The 17427-nt window shown below is 37.4% G+C and overlaps 1 protein-coding gene across 1 annotated transcript; it reads left to right on the top strand.

The window, feature by feature from the left end:
• Nucleotides 1–4365: 4365 nt before the first annotated feature.
• Nucleotides 4366–6505, top strand: LOC118003698 (olfactory receptor 4F3/4F16/4F29-like). Its single transcript, XM_034994799.1, has one exon. The coding sequence runs from the start codon at nucleotides 5132–5134 to the stop codon at nucleotides 6068–6070; it is 939 nt and encodes a 312-aa protein (XP_034850690.1). The 5' UTR covers nucleotides 4366–5131; the 3' UTR covers nucleotides 6071–6505.
• Nucleotides 6506–17427: the final 10922 nt, after the last annotated feature.

The raw sequence follows: 17427 nt of genomic DNA, 5'->3' as shown, positions 1-17427 counted from the left end.
ATGCAGGGCTCGATGCAGGGCTCGATGCAGGGCTCGATGCAGGGCTCGATCCCAGGACCCTGGGATCATGACCTGAGCCGAAGGCAGACGCTTAACGACTGAGCCACCCAGGCGCCCCAAGAGACTAACTTTCTTAACAGCCTACTTTTACCTTAACCCTGGGCAGTCTGAGTTCCTCCCTCTATTATTCATTTATTCCATAAATATTCATGGAGCACATCCGATGTGTTACATTCTAGGCACTGGGACTACATTAGTGAAGAATTCCTAGCAGTGCCTTGCTTTCAAATACCAGTTTCCTTTTGTTGATCCCAGAAACGCTGAATTAATTCTTATTCCTCTTAATTCCACTGCAACACTATTCACCTTCTGAAATAATCTCATGTCTTGACTTCTAGAGTTCTGAACTCTCTGGTTCTCTGGAACCTTTTCTTTCCCTGTTTTTGTTTCATTTTCCCAGACTTTAATTAATTAATTAATTAATTAATTAATTAATTTTAGATTTTACTTATTTATTTGATAGAGGAGACACAGTGAGAGAGGGAACAGAAGCAGGGGGAGTGGGAGAGGGAGAAGCAGGCTTCCCGCTGAGCAGGGAGCCTGATGTGGGGCTCGATCCCAGGACCCTGGGATCATGACCTGAGCCGAAGGCAGACGCTTAACGACTGAGCCACCCAGGTGCCCCTTTCTCCCAGACTTTAAATCTTGGGCTTTTCTCATAGCATATTTGACTTTTCCTCTAGATACATATATTTCTTGTGGCTTCAATGATCATATCTATGCAGATGATTTCTAAGTCACCTCTCTAGCCTTAGCTCCTTTAAAAAAACAAACACCACTTTACAGGTATCAAGTTCCTCAACTTAAATCCCCATTATGGAGTATTTCATCCCCCATAGCCTGGCTTTCTAGGGCCTCTGCAATCTGTTTTCTACTTATCTTTACCTTTTATCTCCTATGTTCCTCCTACACAGCCTTGCATAGAAGCCATAAAAGTCATTGTTTTCCACCCAAAACTGCTGCTCACTCTCACCGCTGTACCTTTGCACATGCTGTTCCCCCGTCTGGAATATTCCTATCCATCTTCTTTTTCTGTTATTTTTTAAAAATTGTGAAATATTCTACATACAGAGGAGTGTATAAACATAGGTATATTAAAAATAATGTGAATTCCTGTGCACTCATCACTCAAGTTAAAAGAGTTTTTCTAGTACCTTATAAAGCTCCCGTGTTTCTCTGTTTTTGTTCCTCTCTTTCCTTTCTACAGTTAACCTCCATGTGGTTTTTGTGTTAACAATCCCTTGCTTTGGGATGCCTGGATGGCTTAGTCAGTTAAGTGTCTGCCTTTGGCTCAGGTCATGATCCCGGGGTCCTGGGATGGAGTCCCCCATAGGGCTCCCTGCTCAGCGGGAAGTCTGCTTCTCCCTCTGCCTGCCTCTCCCCCTGCGTGTGCTCTCTCTCTTTCTCTCTCTGACAAATAAAGTCTTTAAAAAAAATCCCTTGCTTTTTCTTTTCCTATTATTCTGTTATTTATGTATGCAAAGGAGGCAAAAGCAAAAAAAATGTGCATTGTTTAAAGATGAATACTACTGGATGTCCACCTTTCACTTAACACTTTACATGTCTAGACTAGAATCCTTCATCTCCTGCCCTCCCTGCCACCTGGATTTTCCTTCAAGGAGGGATTTGCTGTCCAGCCATGGGGAGTGCCATCAGCAGATAGCCCTGAGGTCACACCCTGACCAGAGCAGCCTACATGTGCTGGATGACTGAGTGAAGGGAAGTATAAGTGCCCAGCTATTTCCAGCCCACATGGGGCAATCTCATGGAGCAAAACTCCTTCCAGGGCTCAGTAGGGTGGGGATTTGTTGGGTCTGCATCACAGTTAGACTGTCTTTTGCCCAATCCTGCCTCCTCTGACTTCTCCTTAAAGGTGTTAATCTCTCATGATCATCTTATACCCTAACCTCCACCTCAGTGCTTGCTTTTGGGAAACCTGGACTGCTATACTGCCCCACTTTTCCTCCTTTTAGCAAAATTATTTTTATTAATTTTGCATCTAAATCCATGGGTAATGGGGGCGCGTGGGTGTCTCCTTTGGTTAAATGTCTGACTCTTGATTTTGGCTCAGGTTGTGATCTTGGGGCTGTGGGATCGAGCCCCAGTAGGGCTCCCCTCTCAGTGGGGAGTCTGCTTGGGATTCTCTCTCTTCCTCTCTGTCTGCTTCTGCCTCCCACCTCCACTCGTGAGTGTGCTCTCTTTCTCTCAAATAAATAAATAAATCTTTAAAAAAAATAAATCCGTGGGTGATATTGCCCTGAAGTTTTTTTTTCTCATACTGCCCTGGTCAAATTTTAGTATGGACATTATGTTAGTCTCAAAAAATAAGGTAGGGGAGAAAATTTTCTCTCTTTCTTTGCAATATCAGTAGAATTATAGTTATTGGTTCCTTGAATTTTTGGTAGATTTTGCCATAAAAAGAATTGTGTTTACCGGAAGATTTTTAAAATTCAACTTAAATTTTTTAATCCCTTTAATGCAGTTATAAGATTTTTTAGGTTTCCTATCTTATTAATTGTGGTCCCCACAGAAAATAGCACACTCAAGTAGAGTAATAGAGGGAAGATTCACAATGAGTAGACTATTTAGAAAGATGAGGATGGGATTAAGGGAAACCAGTAAGGCATGGTGAAGCATCCCAGGGTGGTTGCTGGGATCTGTAAAGGAAGTTATAGATGTAGGAGAGGACTGCCCTATTAAAGAGAAATGCAGACATTGCCAGCCCGGGGCCGGGAGGGGACTGTCAGGCGATTGATATCCTTATCTTTCACTCTCCCTGGCCTCTTGTTTCTTGTTAGTGCCTCTCATTGATCAGAAGCAGCCAACAGTGAGAGCAGGGGAGCCCAGTTTATGCAGTCCTTAAATGCCTTCTCCAGAGGTGTGGAGCAGGGTGGAGAAGGACAGTGGCTCTAGAATGTCCAGCACAGTGAGTTTTGGTAAGTTATGTTTTACTAGATATTTGCTGATATCATCAAAATTTTGGAATATGTTGGCATAAAGTTGTTTATTATAGTCTCTTATTATGCTTTCAATGTCTGTAACATCTCTACTTATATTCCTCTTTTGTTCTTGATATTAGTTCTATGTGCCATCTCTCTGTTTTTTGCTTGATTCATTTCATCAGAGGCTTATCAGTTTTATTTGTCTTTTCAAAGAACAGCCTTTGTTTCTGTAGATTCTCTATAGTTTATTTTTGTTTCTCTTTCATTAATAGAAAATGTTTTTGTTTTGTGGCTGTGTTTACTACTTTTAAAGATGGACACTTAGCTCATTAAGTTTTAGATTAATTTTAAGCCTTTTTTCTTTCTCTAATATAAGCAGTTAGACTATATATTTTCCTCTACTGCTTTCACTTCATCCTATTGGATTTGGTATAAAATATTTTATAACTCAGCTTAAAATGTTTTCTTATTTCCATTGTGATTTCATCTTTGACCCAAGAGTTATTTAAAAGTGTGTTACCTAATTTCCAAACATACGAAGATTTTATAGTTACATTTTGGTTAGTGGTTATACCTTAATTGCTTTGGGCCCGGAATATGGTTTGCATGGTAGCAATCTTTTGAAATTTGTTAAGATTTGCTCTATAATACAGGATATGGTAAAGTTTTGTAATGCTCTATAAATACTTGAGTGTTCTGCATATATTGGGGACAGGGATCTATATAATTCAGTTTGATTAATCATGTTTTTAAACCTTCATTATGCCGACTGCTATTTTGTTGGTTTGTTCTATTGTTCACTGAAGGAAATGTTTCACTCTCCGACTATTTCCACAAGTATACAGAATGTCCCTATTTCTTTTGTAGTTCTGCCAGTTTTTTTCTTTTTATGTTTTTAGGCATCTTGAAGTCCCTGTGGGCTAGTAGAAGCAACAATTTATTGCCATATAATACTTAGTACCTTTGTTTTCCTTTCACTACAAAACTCTATTTAAATTCTTTTCCATTTCTCTCTTGAAGGGGCTTCCTGACATCAGAGGAGAACCCGTGGTGAAATTTTAAACAGAGTCAGTCATAACAAGGGAAGTTGGTGGGAGATGAAGTGAGATTAGGACCAATAGATTTAGAGCCTTTGTCAAGTCTACTTAAGTGCCACTTAAATTTGGTTTGACCAAATGAATAGAGGTGGTAGTTAATTTTCAAAATTTGTACATTCTTTTAGAAATCTATTTTTTAAAGATTTATTTATTTGAGAGAGAAAGAGAGAGAGCGTGTGTGAGCAGGGGGAGGAGCAGAGGGAGAGGGAAAGCAGACTCTCTGATGAGTGCCGAGCCAGATGCAGGGCTTGATCTCATGCCCCTGAGATCATGAGCTGAACTGAAAACAAGAGTCTGACACTTAACTGACTGAGCCACTCAGGCGCTCCTATATTCTTTTAAATAGACAGTATGGTGGCTTTGTATTGTGTCAGCTTGCCTAGATTGAGTTACATGCTCTAGAATTCCTTTTTCTCTATGTTTCCAACTAGAATACATTGTAAAGGATATTCTTTTGCAATATTTCTAGGTTAAAGTGAAACAGCGGCCATATTTATAGCTCATACACGTTGTCATTTCTCTGCTGGCTTATCTCATTGGGGTGAGGCAGTGGCCGGGACCACAATTGCCACACCCTCTTTGGGATCCTTCTTGAGCTTCTCTGACTTGTGGGCCCGCTGTGTGTTTAGCTCTGTGGTGGAGGGCCCTGGCTTCTGCAGTACATCTATACCATTGAGGTTAGAGGCAATGAACACTGACACTAATTTTCGTCTGTCCTTGAGGACTTTAGCTTTTGCTTGTGTGTTCCAGTTTATTTTTGTATTCCTTCAATTTACATCCATCTTCCCTTCCTGGGGGCCTGTCCTGTGGACGTCAAGCTACGTCATCAGATGCAAAGACAATAGACTTACAGAAACTGCTGAATCAGCTCCCATGATTATGCAAGGTCAAATCACTAAGAAATACCTTAGTATATTATCTCCTAGTGGTCTGCTTCTCTAATGGAACCTTGATGGATATGGCCAGTAATCCCAATTTGTTATTTTTTTCCTGTTCTTTCAGGCAAATTTGGAGCCCAAAGTGACTGAAACCATGGGGGTAGGAAATAATTCGGTGGTGTCTGAGATTGTGTTGGTGGGACTCACCAGTTCTTTGGAGATGCAGCTTGTCCTATTTCTAGTTTTCTCTGTGTTCTATATAACAAGTATTTTAGGAAACCTCCTCATTGTGCTCACAGTGATCTCTGACTCCCATTTACACTCCCCCATGTACTTCCTGCTGGCCAACCTCTCCTTTATTGACATGTGGGTTTCCTCCATTGCAGCTCCCAAGATGATTTCTGATCTTTTCAAGGAGAGAAAAGTAATCTCTTTCCAAGGCTGCATTGCTCAGATGTTCTTCATTCATGTTATTGGAGGAACTGAGATGGTTCTGCTCATTGCCATGGCCCTTGACCGTTATGTTGCTATATGCAGGCCTCTCCACTACCTGACCATCATGAACTTCAGAACTTGTATTTTACTCTTGGTGGTAGCCTGGACCATTGGAATCATCCACTCATTGATCCAACTTGTATTTGTTGTAAACCTGCCATTTTGTGGCCCCAATGAAGTGGACAGCTTTTACTGTGATCTTCCTCGATTTATTAGGCTTGCCTGCACAGACACTTACAGATTGGAGCTCATGGTCACTGCCAATAGTGGTTTCATCTCTCTGGGAACTTTTTTCATTTTGGTTATTTCCTATATCTTCATCTTGGTCATTGTTTGGCAACGTTCTTCAGGTGGCTTGTCCAAGGCTCTCTCTACTCTGTCAGCTCACATCACAGTTGTGGTCTTATTTTTTGGTCCATGTATTTTCGTATACTCATGGCCATTTCCCACAGTGCCAGTGGATAAGTTCCTTGCCATTTTTGATGTAATTATTACCCCATTTCTGAACCCTGCCATCTACACTTTTAGGAATAAAGAGATGAAAGTGGCAATGAGGAGGATATTCAGTCAGGTGTTGAGCTCCAGGAAGCTGTTTTAAGTGATTTTGATATCAAGAAAGACAAGCATCTCTAGCATTCCCTGACTGTGCTGCAGACATGAATCCAGCGAAACACAGCACCATGGATGCTCTACTTACTAGTTTAATTATTAATTCCAGGATTTTCTTAATGAGTTTTCTGCCCATAGTCAAGGAGGATATGGTATTCTTTCCTATGTAATGTGACGGAATAAGAAGTATTAATATACAATTGTTTCCACATTTTCTCACTTCTCCTTGATGAGGATTTTGGACAGGACTTTCTCTTTTCCTACTCTGTGTTCTGAGGAGAATCCTCCCTTGTCAGATTTATTTTTGGGGTTTGTAATGCAGAATCTGAAGAAAAGTGCTTTGGAAATATTAAAAAATTGCCATTATTAGAGATAGTGTTTTTTTTTCTTTAGAGGTTCTACATTGAGATGTGTGGGGGTAGCCGTAGTGTGTGAAAAAATAGATAAAAGACAAAAAGAGGATTTTAAAAAGATATTGTTGCCTATCTCTTACCTTTCAATATATATTGCCCTTTAGTAAAAAAGCAAAGAGCTAAAGTTATTTTGAATTCTCTTTGTGTGTGCATGTGTGTGTGTGTGTGTGTGTGTTTTATCACAACATCAACCTGAAATTGGATCACTGGGTTATAGCTTCTTAAGCTTTTCAACTAATGCATGAATTAAGCCTTATAATTACTCCAGTTCTTTCAAAAGCTGTATTCCTGTACTGTCATGGGATTTAAATAATGGGGGCCAGGTAATGGACAAAGACAATGACCTACTTAATAATTCTGTCCTAGGTAGTGCTAATTCTTGCCCTAATTATATTGAAATCAGCAATGATACCTCAGAGTTAGGTAAACTCTTTCCTTTTACAGTGCCATGGGTTACAAGTACACACTCTTGAGCCAGACCGCCTGACTTAAAAACTTAGCTTTGCATTTTACTAACACACAAATTGCTTAACCTAATATGCCTAAATTCTGTCATCTGTAAAATAGAGGTAAGTTGAACTGTCTGAAATTTCTGATATTTGTTTTTGACTTAACTGATATGGTAAAGTTACCTTCCTCATAAGATTATAAGGATTGATCAAGTTAATATTTGTAAGGTACTTAAACAATTCTTGATCTATAGTGTTATGTAAGTGCCTGCTCAGTAAAATGAAATAAAACATTAAAACCATTTCTCAGTTTTGATGACCTTCTTCCCTGCTGTCTACAAATTATTTCCTTTCCTTTCTAAGTCCATTCATCAGATCTTGATCAAGAACATACACTTTTCCTAACAGGACTGAAGTATTTTATTTATTTATTTATTTATTTATTTATTTATTTATTTATTTATTTATTTGAGAGAGAGAGAGCGAGGGAGAGAGAGAGAGAGAAGAGGGAGCCTGACATGGGGCTCGATCCCAGGACCCTGAGATCATGACCTGAGCCAAAGGCAGATGCTTAACCGCCTGAGCCACCCAGGCATCCCAGGACTAAAATATTTTAAATGATAAAATTCCTTGAATATAGAGACTTCAAAATGCCGCAATTCAATTTACTTTCTACACTTTCTTTTATATTCAAATGCCTTCTTATGGGCTATGCATTAGTTCTAAGAAGCTTGTTTTTGTTATCTATGGTGCTTTTTAATGTGCTGGAAGACGTTACCAAGCTGAGTAAGTTATAAAAAGTTCATAAATAGAAATTCAATTAATCAAAAAAGGTATTGAATACTTACTATGTTCTAAATCCTGTGCTAGGAACACAGGATTTAGAACACAGTAGAAAATTGTGTTAGAAGTATATAACCTGGGGTGCCTGAGTGGCTCAGTCGGTTAAGTGTTCCATTTGTGATTTTGACTCAGGTCATGATCTTGTGGGTCCTGGGATTGAGCCAGGTGTTGGGCTCTGCATGCATCGTGGCGTCTGCTTGAGATTCTCTCCCTCTGCCCCTCCCCCCACGAGTGCATGCGTGCTCTCTCTCTCTAAAATAAGTAAATAAATCTTAAAAAATAAAGAAATATACAGCTTAATTGTAGGAAGGGGCGATCCATCTCTGAGGCAAAAAAATCACTGCAAGAAAGTAAGGGGTGTGATAGGGAAGGCAGACTGAACAAAAGCGTTTGAGTAGAGGGAGTTCATGAATTTGTGAATGTCAACCCCAAGAAACTTCCTATCTAAAGAAGTTCCCTCTTGCCTTTCTACTCCAGTCATTCTCTATCTTTGTTGAATGTCCCCATTTGAATGATTGTTTTGTTTTATTAATTATTTTTTGTTTCTGTCCACATGGAAAGAAGATCCATAACGCAGAAAATATGATTTTTTGATCTTTGTACCTAGACAGATGCTGGACCTACAGTGGGAAGTCAATAATTATTTGTTTTTGTCCAAAGAGCAAATGGTAAATAAAAGCTGAGAGGGAGAGAAACAACTCTTTCATTATGAATCACAAGGAATGCAAAGAAATAGGAAAAAGCTAGTAGATTTAGCACAAATGTTAAACTTATTCAGGAAAACAAACTTGTGCAATCTAAAGTACATTTGTAGGTTACATATAAATAAGCACAAGGAAGAAAAGAAAAAAAAATCACCGAAAATCACTTCACTCAAATATAATTGTCAAAATATTGTTATATTTCTTTTAGGATTTTCCTTTATGCATTTGAAAAATCACACAAAATAGGACCACATTGTTCTACAATCCATTTAACAATATGATATGTAAGTCATTTAACAATACTGATATTGGTCATTTAACAATATAATGTATAAGTCTTTTTATGCTAATAAATCTACTTCTACCATGTAGTTCTCGGTCACTATATAGTAATCTATTGCACAGATATAGTCATATTGCTTTAGTCAATACTTCACTGCTGACATTTAAGTTATTACCAATTTTTAGTTTTCAACAACTCTGCTATGAAAGATATTGATGTACCTTTTTATATATACATGCCTTTGGTTACTTCCTCATAATAACAATAGAAATGAAATTGCTGTGCCAAAATGTATTTGTAAGGCTTGATTAAATATGGCAAAAGTGCCTTCTAAAATGATTGGGTTGATTTAAGATTCCATCACCAGCAGTGAATTAGAGTATGAGTTTCTCCCATCTTCGCAAACAGAGGATATATAATTAATTGAATCTTTGCAAATCTGAAAGAAAAAAATTTTATCTACTGATCTAATTGATTTTTTCTACTTTTTGTTATGAAATATTATGTATTTACAAAATATGTAACATATATTTGAGTTAAAAAGCATAATAAAATAAATACCTGTGAGCCTATCTATCATTGCATCTACTTTCTCAACCCCTATCCCTTTACCTTGTTTTTCACCCAGAAACAATCACTATTCTGGATTTATTTTTATATTTCTTTTGCTTTTTTGAAAAATAATTTTATTAAAGAAGTATATATCTGGGCACCTGGGTGGCTTAGTTGGCTAAGCATCTGCCTTCGGCTCAGGTCATGATCCCAGGGTGCTGGGATCGAGTTCTGAATAGGGCTCCCAGCTCAGCAAGGGGTCTGTTTCTCCCTCTGCCTCTCCTCCCGCTCATATGTGCACGCGCTCTTTCTCTCGCAAAAATAAGTAAAATAATACTTAAAAAAATAAATAAGTATATATCCACAATCTTGTTTAATTTTTGCTCATTTTTAATGTTTGCATATATTCTTCTTTAAAAATGTATATAACTGTCTACAAGAGACTAATTTTGAACCTAAAGATACATCCAGACTGAAAGTGAAGGGATGGAGAACCATCTTTCATGCCAACAGACCTCAAAAGAAAGCTGGGTCTGTTAGCCATTTATATGTCTTCTTCAGAGAAGTGTCTTTTCATGTCTTCTGCCCATTTTTTGACTTGATTATTTGTTTTTTGGGTGTTGAGTTTGAGAAGTTCTTTATAGATCTTGGATACCAGCCCTTTATCTGTAGTGTCATTTGCAAATATCTTCTCCCATTCCGTGGGTTGCCTCTTTGTTTTGTTGACTGTTTCCTTTGCTGTGCAGAAGCTTTTTATCTTGATGAAGTCCCAAAAGTTCACTTTTGCTTTTGTTTCACTAGCTTTTGAAGATGTATCTTGAAAGAAGTTGCTGTGGCCGATGTCAAAGAGGTTACTGCTTATGTTCTCCTCCAGGATTTTGATGGATTCCTGTTTCACATTGAGGTCTTTCATCTATTTTGAGTTTATCTTTGTATATGTTCATCATCATTAGCCATCAGGGAAATTCAAATCAAAACCACATTGAGATACCACCTTACACCAGTTACAATGGCAAAAATGGACAGGGAAAGAAACAACAAATGTTGGAGAGGTTGTAGAGAAAGGGGAAGCCTCTTACACTGTTGGTGGGAATACAAGTTGGTACAGCCACTTTGGAAAACAATGTGGAGGTGCCTCAAAAAATTAAAAATAGAGCTACCCTATGACCCAGCAATTGCACTCCTGGGTATTTACCCCAAAGACACAGATGTAGTGAAAAGAGGGGCCATATGCACCCCAATGTTCATAGCAGCAACGTCTGCAATAGCCAAACTGCGGAAAGAGCCGAGATGCCTTTCAACAAATGAATGGATAAAGAAGATGTGGTCCATATACACAATGGAATATTACTCAGCCATCAGAAAGGATGAATACTCAACTTTTGCATCAACATGGATGGGACTGGAGGAGATTATGCTAAGTGAAATAAGTCAAGCAGAGAAAGTCAATTATCATATGGTTTCACTTATTTGTGGAACATAAGGACATTAGGAGAAGAAGGGAAAAATGAAGCGGGAAATCAGAGGGGGAGATGAACCATGAGAGACTGTGGACTCTGAGAAATAAACTGAGGGTTTTAGAGGGGAGGAGGGAGGGGGGATGGGTTAGCCCGGTGATGGGTATTAAGAAGGGCACGTATTGCATGGAGCCCTGGGTGTTACGCATAAACAATGAATCATGGAACACTACATCAAAAAATAATGATGTATTGCATGGTGACTAACATAACATAATAAAAAATAAAAAAATAAAAATGTATATAACTTATTAGAACTCACTCAAAAAAGAATTATGAATATGTTTTTAAAAGAATTTGTCTATTTCATCTTTACAGTTCTAAAATATACTGGCATAAAGTTTTCTATAGTAGTTTATTTTTTAAAAATGATATATTTATACCATGTTGATATATTCTTACTTGATTTTCTCTACCGCTCTGTCTCTCTCTATTCCTCCCTCTGTGTATTATGTGTATTATTGAGGTATAATTGATACATAAAGGATTGCACATATTTAATGTGTACAATTTTATGAGTTTGGATATATGCAAACACTCATGATACCATCAGTACAATTAAAGTAATAGACAATATGAAACACTTCCCAAAGTTTCCTTGTGTCCTTTAATTTTACTTTACTTTTTTTTTTGTGGCAAAACACATAACATGTCTACTCTTTTAACAAATTTTAAAGTGTACAATACCATATTATTAACTACAAGCACTATGCTGTACAGTGGATATCTAGACCTTATTCATCTAAAGGAACTGAAATTTTATACCCAATGGAAAACAACTCTCTATTTCCTAGCCCATGACAATCACTATTGTATTCTCACTATTGTATTGTATTGACTATTTTAGATACTTCATGTAAGTGGAATCCTGTAGTATTTGTCCTGTGGATGGCTATTTCACTTAGCATAATGTCCTCCAGTTTCATTCATGTTGTCACAAATGGCAGGATTTCCTTCCTTTCCAAAGCTAAATAATATTCCATTGAAGATGAGTATCAGATTTTCTTTCTGACTCATCTGTTGGTGGACACTTTGGTAGTTTCCATATCTTGGCTATTGTAAATAATGCTGCAATATATGTGGGAGTGCAGATATCTTTGAGATACTGATATGGTAATTCTATTCTTAATTTTTTTTTTAAAGATTTTATTTATTTATTTCAGAGAGAGAATGAGAGAGAGAGCAGGAGAGGAAGGAGGGTCAGAGGGAGAAGCAGACTCCCTGCCGAGCAGGGAGCCCGATGCGGGACTCGATCCCGGGACTCCAGGATCACGACCTGAGCCGAAGGCAGTGGCTTAACCAACTGAGCCACCCAGGCGCCCCTCTAGTCTTAATTTTTTGAAGGACCACTATACTTTGCATAAGGAATGCACCAATTTACATTCCCATCAATAGTGCCAAAGGGTTCCATTTCTCCACATCCTCACCAACAGTTACGTTTTTCTTTCTTTCTTTTTCATTTTAGATGGAGCAAACCACTTTATTTGTATCTTTATAGCATAGTTTCCCATGTACTTCTTTTTTTTTTTCCATGCAGAACGTGCCCTCTTTAATACCCATCACCATGTTTTTCTTTTTTTGATAATAGCCATCCTAATAGGTGTGAGGTGATATCTCATTATAGCATTTCCCTGATAATTAATAATGTTGGGCATATTTTCATATCCCTATTGACCATTTATATGATCTTGAGAAAGAAGAAAGTTGGAGGCATCACACTTCCTAATTTCAAATTACTGATTTCAAATACTATAAGGCTACAATAATTAAAACAGTAAGGTATGCATAAAGACAGGCTTATAGAACAATGCAACAGACTATAAAGCCAAGACATAAACCCATGTATGTGTATGGTCAACTGATCCTTGACAAGAGTGCCAAGAATACACAATGGGGAAAGGATAGTGTCTTTAACAAATTGTGTTGGAAAAACTGAATATCTACATGCAAAATGTGAAAATTAATGCAGGGAAACCTCACCAAAATGGAGTAAGAAGGCCAATAGGTGGAGCTCTCATGTCTTACCACTTGTTGCCAATTTCAAATACAACAGAAAAAGAAGGTCTTTGCACTGGATAGTACTTTATTATCTCAGCAGAGGGAAAGAAGGTTTCTTCCTCCCGGGCAACAGCCCAGCCTACAAGGGACTGTCACAATTCAGCCAATGAGAAGCCACTATGGTTTGAACTCCCAGTTTACTTCAATGCACTTTTGGTTTATAACAGCCCTTCCCAACCGCCCCCCCCCCCCCGAAAAAAAGTATTCCTCTCCTTTGTTCTCCAGATTTGCCTATGGCTTTGCTATAGACTGCATGTCCCTAATTGTAATTCTCTGCTATTCCTAAATAAACCCATTTTTTTGCTGGTAAAATAAATGGCAGCTTTATTTTTAAGGTTAACAACAACAAGAATGGATCCCTAACTTACACCATACACAAAAATCAACTCACAATGGTTAAAAGCTTAAATGTCTGGGACGCCTGGGTGGCTCAGTTGGTTGAGCGTTTGCCTTCGGCTCAGGTCATGATCCCGGGGTGCTGGAATCAAGCCCAGCATCAGGCTCCCTGCTCAGTGCGGAGCCTGCTTCTCCCTCTGCCTGCCGCTCCCCCTGCTTGTGCTCTTTTTCTTTCTCTCTCTGACAAATAAAATCTGAAATAAATAAATAAATAAAAGCTTAAATGTCCATCTGAAACTATAAAACTTCTAGGAGGAGACAGAGGAAAAAAGCTTCTTGACATTGGTTTTGGCAATGATTTCCTGGACATAACATCAACAGCACACAGGTAACAAAAACAAAAATAAACAAGTGGGACTAAAAAGCTTCTGCACAGCAAAGGCAACAATCAACAGAGTCAAAAGACAATTGTGGAATGGGAGAAAATACCTGTAAACCATGTATCTCATAAGAGGTTAATTTATAAACTATATAAGGGACTCAAATAACTCAACAGCAAAAAACCAAATACCAAATTAAAAAATGGGCAAAGACCTAAGAGAATATATTTCTAGGGAGATTTTGTAGAAGAAATCATTGTTGTAAACAGTGGGATGTAGGAAAAATTCAATTACAAGTAGATGACATCATAGATTATTTTGAGTTTTCACTTCATGAGCATAAATAAATTAAATTAAAAAAAGAAATTAGATTATTTAGACAATTTTTTAAAAAGTTCCAAATTTCTAAGAAGAAAGGCTAGACTCTCTCTGCCCATAGTTTTCTGTTTAACATACTTAAATTTAACTTAGACATATCATTATCAAATTTTGGCACTGTTAAATTATACTTTTTAAAAAAAACAGTATATTAAGATTCATATACATTTACATGACAAATAATACATGAAGTTTATAACAATTATACAAATGCCTTTTACATATATACTCTGTAACATTATGCATATAGCATGTTATGAATGGAATATAACTAATGACATTTAATGGAAAAGTTCTTTTATGATATTTAATAAAGAAGTAGCATTTATAGACAATAAAAGTTATACTGGCTTCTGAAAATAATGAGCAAAGAACTTGAACACACATTTTTCCAAAGAAGATATATAAGTATATAATTTTCTCTTGCTTGATCAAATTAACAAGAGTCTGTTTCTTGGTTTGCCTGTCTCTTTCTTTTTTCATTCCTTTTGCTTGTTTGTTTTGTTTCTTAAATTCCACATATGAGTGAAATATATGGTATTTGTCTTTCTCTGACTGACTTATTTCGCTTAGCATAATACTTTCTAGCTCCATCCATGTCATTGCAAATGGCAAGATTTCATTCTTTTATATGGCTCAGTAATATTCCATACATTGTATTTATAAGGGGCCTTCACCTAGCATCTGCTTTCATTAAGATACAAGTGTTTGGAAACCGATGGGTGGAAGCATATGGGCATAGCCATATTCTTAACTCATTGAAACCACATTGTGTATAATGTGCCCTTCAGCTAACCTCTCCTTTCATTAAGTTATAAGTGTTGGTAAATGTATGTGTAGAAGTGTAATGGACTAGCTGTATGCTTCGCTCATTGACACTACACTGTGTATAAATCGTTCAAGTAACATCTTCTTTCATTAAGATATATATGTTTTCTATACCTTTATGTCTTTAAATAACACACAGATGGATTTTTAAAGTCCATTTTCTCCACAAATTCTTTACAAATATGTAAAACCTAGACAATAGTTCTACCTCATGGAATTCTTTTAACAGCTGATCATTGTAAAGGCTATGTCTATGAGGGATTAACCATTTGAATACATTAATTAATTTAAAAAATTATTCTAAACTACATTAGAAAAATTAGTCAAATATTTTTAAAATTAATATTTATTAAATATTGACTATATGTTCTGCACTGTGTACCTCTGCTTGCTTGACTTTACTGGTCAGATTATGGCAGGGTGTGATGTTGGAGCCCATCAATTGTAATTCTTTGTTAGAGTTAATATGAGGAAATCAGAGAGGGAGACAAACCATGAGAGACTCTTGACTCTGGGAAACAAACTGAGGGTTGCGGAAAGGGAGATGGGTGAGGGGATGTGGTAAATGGGTTAAGGAGGTGGCATGGCCTTAAGGAGGGCACATGATGTGATGAGCACTGAGTGTTATACATGAATCATTGAATCATTACACATTATACATGAATCATTGAACACTACATCAAAAACTAATGAGGCACTGGGCGCCTGGGTGGCTCAGTTGGTTGGGAGACTGCCTTCGGCTCAGGTCATGATCCTGGAGTCCCTGGATCGAGTCCCGCATTGGGCTCCCTGCTCGGCAGGGAGTCTGCTTCTCCCTCTGACCCTCCCCCCTCTCATGTGCTCTCTCTCATTCTCTCTCTCTCAAATAAAAAAACAAAAAAACAAAAAAACAAAAAACTAATGAGGCACTATATGTTGGCTAATTGAATTTAAATAAAAAAAAGAGTTAATATGAGGAAATAATTCCTAAACAATAATACCCAAAGATGCTGATAATAGAAGCAGAGGGAATGATTATAGGACAATGAAAGAAAAGCATAATAACCTCTTTTGTTAAATGTGGTCAAGGAAGGCTTTTATGGAAAAGATGTATTTATTTTTTTAAAAAAATTTAAAAAGATTTTATTTATTTATTTGACAGAGAGAGAGACAGCGAGAGAGGGAACACAAGCAGGGGGAGTGGGAGAGGAAGAAGCACGCCTCCCGCTGAACAGGGAGCCCGATGCGGGGCTCCATCCCAGGACCCTGGGACCATGACCTGAGCTGAAGGCAGATGCTTAACGACTGAGCCACCCAGGAGCCCCAAGGTGTATTTATTTTAAAACTTTCTGACATAATTCCTTTTATACTCCAGTAATGACTGCTTTATAACTTGATAGCACTCTGATGAAAAATTTGTGTAGTCTAAGGTCCTGGATTTTGAATTTTGTGGGACTAAAAGGCATCTAGAGAGCCAAAATTGTTAAAGTGAGAGATAGTTTTTTGTCTTGTGGTTTTTCATTTGCTGTTACCTCCTTATTCTCATTGATTAGTGTTTTTGCCATGAAATCTTTGTTAGTACTATAGTAGAGTAATACTGTTTCCCTTTCTATCTGCTTCTCAAGCATTCTGGTGTGTTGGATTTCTTAGATACTTCTACTGATTCATTTTATTTTTTATTTTATTATTTTTAAAAAAGTTTATGTATGTATGTATTTATTTATGTAAGTAACTTATAGACTCAATGTGAGGGTGGAACTCATGACCCTGAGATTAAGAGTTGCACACTTTTCTGACTGAGCCAGCCAGGCACCCCTCTACTGATTCATTTTAAAGCAAAAATATTTCTGTACATCCATCTAAAGCACCATTAAATCTGGTATCCAGAAGCTACTTTTCTTTCTTCAGTCCTTTTTGCCCTTTTTAATTCCCCAGGGGGGAAATCAGCGTGGAGCCCAAGGAATAATTCCCAGGAAAATCTAATCAAGGAAAAGTTGGCTATTCCCAAGACTCACACCATCATTTTGGTCACTAGTATTCAAGGTTGCTAATTAGAATCTTTTTTACTTGAGGAAAACAATATTAAGCTCTTTGTTTTGGAAAAGTTTACAGTCCAGTCAGAATGCGAAATTGTCCTCCCCTGAATTTAGAAAAATGCTTCTACCTCAAGTACTATCATGTAAAATGTATGCAAAACAAATGTTTTACAGTTTAGCAGACTGAACATTAATCCAACCTACTCTTGGGTCTCTCTCCAATGGTTGCTCAGTAATTATTTCCTCTTAACCTGATACACAGTTTAATTGCTATTCCACATATTTGTGATACATGTATTCTGGGCAAGGCATGGGGAGGAGTATCAAGATGAAGGAACTATGGCTCTTGCTAAGTGTACTGGGGAAGGTATTGCTAAGGGTATTTGGAGGACAATAAACTGGATCATGAATCAAGGGTGGGATTTTGACTAGAAGAGGATGTTCTAGGAGGAGGAAACAGCATATTTCATCTCTTCTATTTCTTATTCTTTTCTATTCCCCTATTCTGTATTTTCTTTAAGTTTTTTTTTTTTTTTTTTGTGGTAGATAAATTCCTAAGTGGTATTTTCAGTTTCTGTATTTTATACACT

This window comes from Mirounga leonina, unplaced genomic scaffold, assembly GCF_011800145.1.
Source record: "Mirounga leonina isolate KUSES-001 unplaced genomic scaffold, KU_Mleo_1.0 Mir_91, whole genome shotgun sequence".
Classification (NCBI taxonomy): domain Eukaryota; kingdom Metazoa; phylum Chordata; class Mammalia; order Carnivora; family Phocidae; genus Mirounga; species Mirounga leonina.
Note: the sequence above shows the minus strand (reverse complement) of the source record. Positions and strands in the feature narration are given on the sequence as shown.

Coding starts and splice junctions, on each gene's coding strand:
- LOC118003698 (XM_034994799.1), top strand. CDS start 5,132: ATGGGGGTAGGAAATAATTCGGTGGTGTCTGAGATTGTGTTGGTGGGA.